Source organism: Sturnus vulgaris, chromosome 9 (assembly GCF_052056855.1).
Source record: "Sturnus vulgaris isolate bStuVul1 chromosome 9, bStuVul1.hap1, whole genome shotgun sequence".
Classification (NCBI taxonomy): domain Eukaryota; kingdom Metazoa; phylum Chordata; class Aves; order Passeriformes; family Sturnidae; genus Sturnus; species Sturnus vulgaris.
The window spans coordinates 14802775-14812907 of NC_142251.1; the positions used below are offsets into that span (position 1 = coordinate 14802775).

At 41.2% G+C, this 10133-nt stretch overlaps 1 protein-coding gene across 1 annotated transcript in view; it reads right to left on the reverse strand.

Moving 5' to 3' along the window:
- SYDE2 (synapse defective Rho GTPase homolog 2) overlaps window positions 1-9225 on the reverse strand; it is a 39080-nt gene extending 29855 nt beyond the window's left edge. Inside the window, exon 1 of the mRNA XM_088169905.1 lies at window positions 7516-9225. Within this exon, the coding sequence (XP_088026031.1) occupies window positions 7516-7522 (7 nt within the window). The 5' untranslated portion in view covers window positions 7523-9225. The remainder of the gene's footprint in view (window positions 1-7515) is intronic.
- Between the last annotated feature and the right edge of the window lie 908 nt (window positions 9226-10133).

Sequence of the window (10133 nt, forward strand, 5' to 3'; positions counted from 1 at the left end):
GCCCAGAAAAGATGTGGGAATTCTATCCTGGAGACACTGGAAACTTGTCTGGCCCTGGCCAAAGTCACTTACATGGCCCCTGCTCTGTGTTGGGGCTGACCAGACAACCTCCAGAGGTGCCATCCAACCCAAATTACTCTCCTAACGATAAAGTTTTCTTCTACTGGAGCTGCCATGCTCCCTAGCTGAGACATAGCTTGGATAGAAGGAATGAAATCCAGCCAAGCAGAACATCAGTGACAAAAACCCCGTTAAAATTCTGCATGGGCACCACAGCCTGACTGCCCTGACCTCACTGATGCTATCAGGAGCTGAGATGTGGCACCAGCACATGCATGCCTGAAGCAAAGGGCATGCATTTGAAGTGTGGAAGAGCAAACCTGCCCCATTGAAAACCACAAAAATATTCCAAACAGCTAGCAGCTGAATTCTGGGCTTTTTCTGCAAGAAACATTCGTTGCAACCATTTCAAAGTAAGCTTTACATGTACCTTGACTCTTATCTTCAGACCTTCAGATTTTCCACATGTTCTAATGGGAAATCATATTTTTTATGTGTATGTGTGCCTTTGATTGTCTGAATTATTTTACTAAGGAATAATAACTAGTTGCACTTAAAGTAACTATGTAACTTTTAGCAAGTTCATCTAATTTAGGAGGCATTTTTGAAAATATTTGTTATTTGGATATTTCAGCAATTAAAAGGATATTAGTAGAAAGTAAGTACTGGCCAGAGTAAGGATCAAATCCTGCAAAGAACTGGAGTACTGGCATTTGGTGTCCAGTACTTACTGCCTTCTCCCATGAGTATTAGCTATGGAAACAAAAGAAAATTCAACACCATTGTGTTTTCCATGCTGCTTCACACAGTATTTCCTTCATGTTCTGTATGGTTTTAAATGTTAGTTTAAGCACTTAGATTATTCCTCTATGCAATAGGCACACAGGAAATAGCTTAGTGAAAAGCTGCCAATAGCTGAGTCTATAAACACAGTTTGATCTGTATCTTAGAAAATTGTTTCCATTCCAAACTGTGGTTACAAAGCACTTTTTCTTGTTGGCAGCTGGATTTTTTTTTAAAATCCCTATGCATCCTGTATTTGCCCAACAGTGTTGGCATTGATCACACACAAAAACAAAAAAACAAAACAAAACAAAAAAACAAACCTGCAGATAAAGTAACATTAAGGATCTGTCTGGAACTAACTTGAGCCAGTGGAGTAAGAGTCAAAGCTGAGCTTTTGTTTTCAGCTCAGACTGTTTTGTTCAGGAGCAAAGCACATAGTGCTGAATGTGAGTCCTTTTACTTGGCCTTCTACAAAAAGTAAAAGCTATTTTAAGAGAATGGGACTAGAGCATGCATGAACTTGAAGAGGCTTCTTGTTAGGAGATGGGCAAATATTTAGGACCAGTTAAACAGCGTAACTTTTAGCAAAGAGAAAACAGTATTCTTCTGATGGTAAAAAGAGATGTTTTTAAAAGTTTTTTTCATTAACAGATTGAGATTTCATCAATTACTTAATTTTTTCTGAGCTGATAAGGTGAGAACTGTAAATAACTGAACAGGCAAAAAGTCCAACTGAAGTTGGAAAAAAAATTTATTTATGAGAAGGATATCCCTGGTGAAGACGCTGGTGCGTAGGTAGCAATGTTTGGGCCTTGATATAGTTGAATAGTGAAATTATGCAGCTAAATATTTCCTCATAAAAGACTTAAATAACCTTAAATAACCTCCAAAATAACCTTTCCAGCCTTGCTGACAGCATCAGAGATAAGCTCTGCCTCAGCAGATAGGTTGAAGAAGTTGTGCTTCCCTAAGTACACAGGCTTTCATTTCTGTACACACTTGGGGACTGGTTTTGAACTGTCCTGGTCTGACTTCAGAAAATTCCATCCCTCATAGCATACAAGATCTCCTCAGATGTATCTGAAATAATAGTTACTTATTAATTTTGGATGTACCTGTGGAAAGATGTACTTTATTTTCCTTCAGTGGGATTCATTTGTGTGAGTAAAGCTAAAAGTGTCTGGAAACATGAATGAGTCTCCTTTTCATTGAAGCTTAACAAATCAGTATCTTTCTTCTCTCAAGACCTGTCGCAGACAGAGGGATAAAGTGACAACTATATGACTAAAGTGGAGCTGATGACAGCTGGGAACTGGAAGCATTTGAATGCCCCAATAAAATCTATGAGCACTCTTTTTGTTGAAAGCGTCTGCCTTCCTGACATCAAAATGGACTGAAATAAGAGTCCCATGAAATTCTATCGGGCAGCTAATAGCTGTGTGTCTTATCTCCAGCCTGCCAAATGACTGATCTCTCTCAGACACAGTCACCACTACAGTCATCCAGACCTTTGTTACCCCCACATCCTATTTTGAACTGGCCTGCCAAGGCACCCCAGAGGCCCAGAATACAGCTGCTTATCTTAGGAAGACAAACCAATGGGAGAATAAAACATTTATATTCTAAACCTGAGGAGGTTGATAGACAACAGGCTGGACAAAGTTGAAGGTGTTCATCACCAAAATGAGTCCACCATCTGCTTCCTGGTCACTGGTAATATTTGCAGTTGGAGTTGCCTTTTTGAAAAGTGGATTTTAGAGACTCCAAGAGCAGTGAAGTTTTTGGCTCAAACCACTGCCTCCTTCTAGACAGCATCCTTGCCAGACACCTTCCTCAACCAAAACTGCTTTAAAGAGGCTCCTCTGCTGAGATATTACACATGCTGCACTACACCTGCATTGTTGTTGCATCAGGATGGTTACCCTGCCTTTATATGAAGTGCTGAGCCCATTGCTTCCAGGGGCATGGTCCATCTGTCCTGTTAAACTGTAATTACAATGAAACAGGAAAGGATTTTAAGAGCCACATAAGGTAAACCGAGATTCAAATGAGCGATGTGATGGAAATACTTCTGTTCATAGTTATCAGCAAACTTAAGTAGCAGGAATGTTCACAGCTCTGCCTTCTGTGCTTTGCTTAAGCAGAAATAAGACATGAAGTAATTCATGCTGTTTTTAGCATCTTATATGTATTTTTTAAAGTTAATATTTGACATTTTAGAAAATGCAAGTTAACCACCTCTATGACTTTTTCAAAACATATCATTGAACTTCAGGGCTGTCACTACAACCTCTGCCTGCAATCTTACAACATGCCAGTGCTATGGTAGGATGTCAGTCTCACTGAAGATATGCTAAAAATACCAAATTATTTTGTGTGTAAAGAAGCCAAAGCATGACCCATACAGTAAAAATAGTCAGTATCATGACCATCACCACAATTACCTTCTCCTAACAAGGAGAAAAAAACAGCAGACTGGTGGCACTCAACCTAGCTTGAAGTGAAAGTAAATACCGGCTAATAGTGAAATATATTTGGTCAAAAGAAAAACAGCTTTAAACTTTTGCTCAAAACATCAGAAGGTTCTCTATGAAGGAAATGAAATCTCTAAATAAGCATTTCTCTATTTTGTCCTATGTCTTTAGGCTGGGACCATATTCGTGGTCCTGCCATTTCTGTCCCAGAAGAAGCAGAGCTCTCATGGATGTCCTGTGGTCCATCTTTCTACTTGGCCTTGTGCCTTCACGGTCTCCACCACTATTCAGGCTCTCACAGAATTTTGTTAATCCAAATTTAGATTAAATTTGTGGCTCTTATCCCCCGCCTCTAGCTGGTAACAGGGTTTTCAAGCTGTGTCCTTTAGCAGCCCCTGTCATATTGAACTGGAGCTTGTAACATCTGCAGACCCTTAGCACAGCTGGCTCTGCCAGGCCACCCAACACAGCCCAGGGAAGTTGCAAGGTATATCTATCATAAATCACATTATGCACAGGGCCTTAAAACGTGCTGCATATGCAAAATTTATTTATTAAAAATCCTGCAAAACTTACAACACTGTATGAATATATTGGATGACTTCCAATTACCTATCAGCCAACAAAATGCCAGATCCGGGGAACACAGTTAATGAGCATCTTACGAACTTTCAGAAAGTAGATTCCCCTTTCTTCCACTTCTACCACTAGAAATAGCGATTTTTCAAATCATCAACATAGAAAATCTGAGTTTCACATGAGAGCAAAGTATAAGAAACTTCTAAATGTGGTATCAGGAAAAGCAATATATAGAAAGAAAAGTGGAAATGTCCTTTAATTGAAAAACTGATCCTTTTTAAGAATTGTATATAGTATGCTGTGCTCAAAGTACTTGACTTAAGATAATCACAAGGATGCCTTAAAGATGTGTTTTCATAATCTAAAATTTTAAGTAACAGGTGTTTCTGTAGGCAAAAATCTGGCAATGACTTTTGCAAGCTGAAAGGACCTAGTCTATTTTTCTCTTTTATATAAGCTAAATAATTTTATAACTCAAAAAACTTGAAATATGTACATATAAGATAATTTCATTATAGCTATCCTGTATGTTACAAAGCCAAAACAAATGGGGGGGAAGCACCAGAGAAATACAGCATATCACCCCAGGCTGCTGCGAGATCTGTGGAATTTCATATGTGAAATATTCTCTTCTTTCTCTCCATTGTGTGTGAGTCAAATGGAGCAATCAGAGATGTACATGGTGACGAACCATGGAGGACTTTTTTGCACGTCTTGAAGTGCACCTATCAAGCAAAACTGTGTTTCATCAGAGAAAAAGGTTTTCCTGCTTTGGACAGCCAGTATAGAATACATGTTTTGACCTGATGAGCTTTCTTGACTTGTAAAGAGCAGTGCAGCAAGGAGATTAATACTTGAGCCAGCTGGCTGCAGTGGGGAAAGTCCCTTATTTGCAAACTTGCCAGAGTTGCTGCCTACTATCTGCTGACAGCTTGCTCCCAGCACTCACTCACTGCTGTGATAACAAGCAATGGCAAAAGCACAGCAGCTCATGGGAAGGTGCTATGGTCAAGCTTCTTTTAATTATTCATGTCCATCATAACGTTCAGTCACTCCTGGGAGACAAAACAGAATCCACAAAAATGGAGGTGAAAAATAGATTTAGAATCTCATTTGTGCTCCCTTAATCATACATGTCCTCCATTTGCTCACATTCACATCAATTTGGGTTTAAATATCTTGAGTTATGTGGTCCTATTATTGTCCCAATGACCTCACCAGTCCTGTGGTCATGTAGTTAGGAAGCATTTCCAAGTATTTAACCCAAATGTTAGTCAGCTGTTCTATCTCATCATGTCTCATGATGTATTGGTGTAATTTCCTGCTGGTCTTTTGTGGCACATGGCCCTGGGTGGTGGCACCTTTCCCTGCCCAGCCCAGCAAACCACACTGCAGAGGCAGAGGTGACACCAGGCACTGGCACAGGGACCACCAGCCAGTCCTGCATGGGTTCCTCTGAGCTTCCAGGAATATTACCTGGACAATAAAATATATATCCAAATGCAATTTACTCTTTTCAATAATTGAAAATCAATTTCTTTTCACTTTGAAATATTGTCTCCATGGGAGTGGAAAGTCAATGTGCCTCAGCTGATCAAGTATTCGGAAAAGGCTACAAAGGCTTCTGTGCTTTCTCTAGTGGGCACTCACAGTAAGGGCACTCTTCAGGTGAGAACTGTTAGAGAAGTGTGAGCTATTGAAAATATTCAAAATATTTACATTCTTCAGTGGATAGAAGCACTACTTTATCCTAATCTCTTCTCTAATTACTTGAGTTTCCAGCTATGCCACAGCATAATCTGTGTAATGTTCACAACAAAGACCCACAGCATTTTAGTACAACAAATTTCACATGGATTTGACAATACTGGGAATTCTGAAAGACCATTTATATCTAATAGATTACATCAATTTTCCAATGTATATTTCCCCTTATTTAACCCCTCAACTTTGCTTCTTAGTGCTAAAATTTGTTTCCTAAACGCCATAATCTTCTCCACAATAAGAAGACTCACTGGTATGTAAAAACCAATCATTTAAAGTTAAACTTCTGGCTTTTTTACATTGAGCTCTAAGATCTAAAATGACAGATTTTAAAATCTATTTTTGGATGGGTTTAACTTTGTATGTTTCCAAACACCAGCTTCTGCTCTGAAACGTCATGTGCAAGGTCATTTTCAGTGTTCTTCCACTTTTGTCTGGCAAATTCCCCTGTTGTCTATATATGAAAGAAACACAAACCGGATATACTGAGTGTAAAAACAGAATTTGCATGGGAGGGACAAGGACAGAAGGAAGTCTGAAACTAAAAATTACTCCAAGTAGCTTATTCAAACTGTGTTTCCAAGGTGACAAAAACCTCTTTATTGCAAGGTTGCTCATTTATGTTGCACAGTTGCCAGGATTTTGATCTAATTTTTAGTGCTGAAGAACTAAAATTATCCCACTTCTTCCCCAAATAAAACCCAACCAAATACAACAAAACAGATTTTAACTGTGTAGTGGCTTCTGTCTTCACAACCAGCAACAAAAGAAAATCAGGTCAAATTGTAAAGCTGCCAATTTTAGCATCCCTTTGGAAGACGTATCCCCAAATACACATTCTAATCATGCATCCAGTTCATCAGGTGTCACAGGCTAAATTATGCACTGAGACCCCACTAGCAGTTTACCTTTCTGAGCTGGCACCTTGCACACAGTGTGACAGGCAGGACCCCACCTGGGCAGCTACTGGTGCAGCAAAGCAGGCTGAGAAAGGAAAACCCTGAGGAAACATACCCCGAACATGCTTCTTCAGATCTTCATACATATATTTCAGGAAAAAAAAAAATAACCCTAAGCAAACAGCAGAGACTGCACAGCTCTATGAACAATCTCAAAATTGACAGATCAGTTCAGCAACACTGCTGAGGTATTAAAGTGGATGTTTTGTTAACTATTGTATCAAGTCTCAGAGCTTTAACACCTTAATATCATCAACGTTTTGTCCCAGGATTCAAAGCCCTCTTTTGCACAGCACATTGTCCTTCTTTATGGACAAAAACTGGAATTTCCTTTTTCTACCCCAGTCCTGCCCCTTCCTCCTATCAACATCTTTCTCTCATAGAAAACACCCCAAAATTTGACTTCAGAGTCATCTTCCCCTTCCACTCTACCTGCTTCTGAAACACAAGAAATCAATTAATGCTCTAAGCTAGCATATTTTTTCATTTCTAAAGAATGTAGGGGCTCAGTGAAGACTCTTAGACATTTACCCGCTTTACTGGCAAAACCCCAGAGAGTTATGCCCCTCTAGTTTTACCTCCTGTCTTCCCCTCTCTTACTCTGTCTGAGTAGCTGAGCTTTGAGACACTGGGACAAGTGCCATGACACAGTTCCATAGAAGATTGATTTCCTGAAGTGGACCTTCCCATCTCTAGACCTCACATCCACTGCAGTCCTCACACACCTGTTCCTTGGGCCTTGGGAAGGGTTTTGCCCATAATGCTCCCAGGGCCCCGAGCTTTGCCACTCACAGGAGCAGAGTCCTCTCGAGATAAGAAAATGGGTTTATCAGTCTTTTGTTTGTCAGCTACTTAAAACAGTCTTAGAAGTCTCTGAATGCAGACAGGCTTACCAGTCATTCCAATGGAAGCCTATTCCTTCAGGATTCAATGTGCACAAGGAGACAACACGCAGGGCTGGTTCTGCTGACTTGCCCTCCCCTCTTCTGCCCACCCAGTGAAAAGCAGCTTGTGACTCATCAAGGCATCCTGGTCTCCAGTGGCGTTTCTGGTTCCACACACCATTTGAGAAGGACAACAGTTGTTACGAAGGGCTGCTTCCCAAGGAGGCATTTCCTTTGCTGCTGACAGGCATAAGCTCGGTTACTTCTCATGCTCAGGCTACTGTTGCCTTAGAAACCAGAACAAACTGAACAAGAATCTGCACTTCCCAGGCATCAGAGTTTCCTGCAGAACTGGCTGTTATTTATCTGTCTTTCTCCACTAAGAAGTCCTCACGTTGTCACTGGAGATTACTGCAAGACAAGACAGCCAGTATCAGAGTGAGCCGTGTGCAGAGGCAAGAGGGGTAGGAACTGCAGGTGTGATGCTGGAGTGCTGCTCATGTGCTGTGGGAAGTGAGATATACACACAGGGAGCAGGACAGCAGTGCCCAGCTGCTCCATGGGCCTGGCTGTCCTCCCAGGTGACATGTAGGACACCAGCTCCCCCTGCTTCACTATTTTGGGGTCCTTCCCAGAAGCCTGAAGTCAAACTACTTGTCATTCACTGTGCCAAGTCTTGCCAGGATTAGCGTGCAATGTTTAGGAATCCCAGTATGAAATGTTCCCAAAACATCAAAGAAACAGTGAATTCTCTATTTTAATATGTCTGATTCAGCAAACACTGTGGAGCCAAGTGTCTACCTCAAAGCACAGTGCACGTGGTATTTCTGTCTGAAAAGCACATCCATCTGCCTGTCCACAGGAGATTACAGGGCTGGGAGTTCCCAAAGCTTTTAGCCCAGTCAGCAGGGGCAAGCCCTACCTTATTAATGCAGCTATGACACTGCAAATCTGTGCATCTCAGCCCCTGCTGCACTGGCCTGTGCTCTCCCTTGCCGGTTTGTATACAAAATGTGTATTTTTAAAGTACATTCACAAGCGGTAACCTGAAGCAGAATTTTTCTTGCCTGTCAGCAAAGAACATCTGGAAATGATCAATCTCCCTCTCCACCTTGCCCAAATGTCTTCAGGGAGAAATCAATCTTTTAAGACATCTATATTAAAATGAAAAAATGCATTTGTAAGCTTGCAAAATTCAGTTAAGTTGTCCTGAGAAGAAAGCATAGAAGTGTAAAGGAATCCATTCTTTCTAGGAGTAAAGAAACCACAAATCCCTCTCCTTACTCTGCTGCAAGGTGCACGACGAGGCATGAGCGCCCATCAAGAAACAGAGAGTCACTGCTATTGTTCCAGCACTGTAAATTCACATGTGGAATTAGCTCATAGACAGCAGACTTTCCATTGCCTGTGGTGGGATTAATACATAGCTGAATTTCATCCATACATGTAGATTCTTGCAGGAATAAATGCAGCATCTCTAAGGAGAAATGTCACCATTCAAGGAACCCACAAGCAATGATCAGTGCTGCAATTTACTCTTTTCCATCACCCTTTGTAATATAAGAACCAGTGAATCAATTAATATGAAAGACACAATCTAAGGTGAGTAAAGAGCTGACTTTAGAAGGTGATACTGGCATGCTACCAGGAGCAGAAACATTGAAGAGAGCTGTGTTTTCCCCAGCAGAGTGTATTTTGGGGGCAAAGGCGTGTGCTGGAGGGTGCTGAGCGAGCAGGGCCCTCGCACGGGCAGGGTGTGCCTGCCCAAGTATTTCAGTTTGGAGCAGGAGGCGGCTTCTGAAGTGACTCTCCCTATCAGCCTGGCAGACTCCACTTTGGTTTCCAGAGTGCACCAGCTGGATTCCTTTCAGATGAAACTCAAATCAAAAGATGCACTCTAGGAGTGCACTGAATGCACTTGGACTGCTCCTGGGCATTGCTCCTGTGGGAGCAAAGCCGAGCGAGCCCACGGCATGGACTGGGTCACATTACAGGCACTCTCCTATTGTGCCAAATGACTTACCAAAACAAACAGAGCACAGATTAAAGAGCATCCTTTAGCATGATATCAGAAATAGAACTGGTCACATAGTACTTCCCCAAGACCCCACAGCACTAACCAGGAGAGGCAGCAAACCTTATTCTTATAAAAACAGAAGAGCTACTAATTTAGCAAACAAAAGCCATATGCAATCTAATTGAAAGAACAAACAAATGTTCAAGATGGAACTGATCACCTGAGATGGATTACTTCCCAAGTGCCAGGGAAGTAAATTTCCCAGCTGTTTGTATTTCTGGTTCTTAATGCTCAAGGGTGTATGCACAATCGGGGATATAAACAGTTCTGATGGAAAATCTGGGAGAGATTAATGGGAATTAATGCTGTTATTAATTGTGATAGTTTTTCAGGTTAACTTCAGCAGAATGCTTTTAAAATCGAAGGGATTTTTGCAGCATGAGAAGGAAAAGAAAAAATCAGGGTCTACAATATATTCCCAGTATAGACCTTCTGATTCATTTAAGCCCCTTCACATTATTTATTGAGCTCTGAATTTCAGAGCAATCCATGAAGACAGCTGTGTCACCTCAGCATTACTGTCCTGCAGCCAAAGCAGGCATCAAGTGAA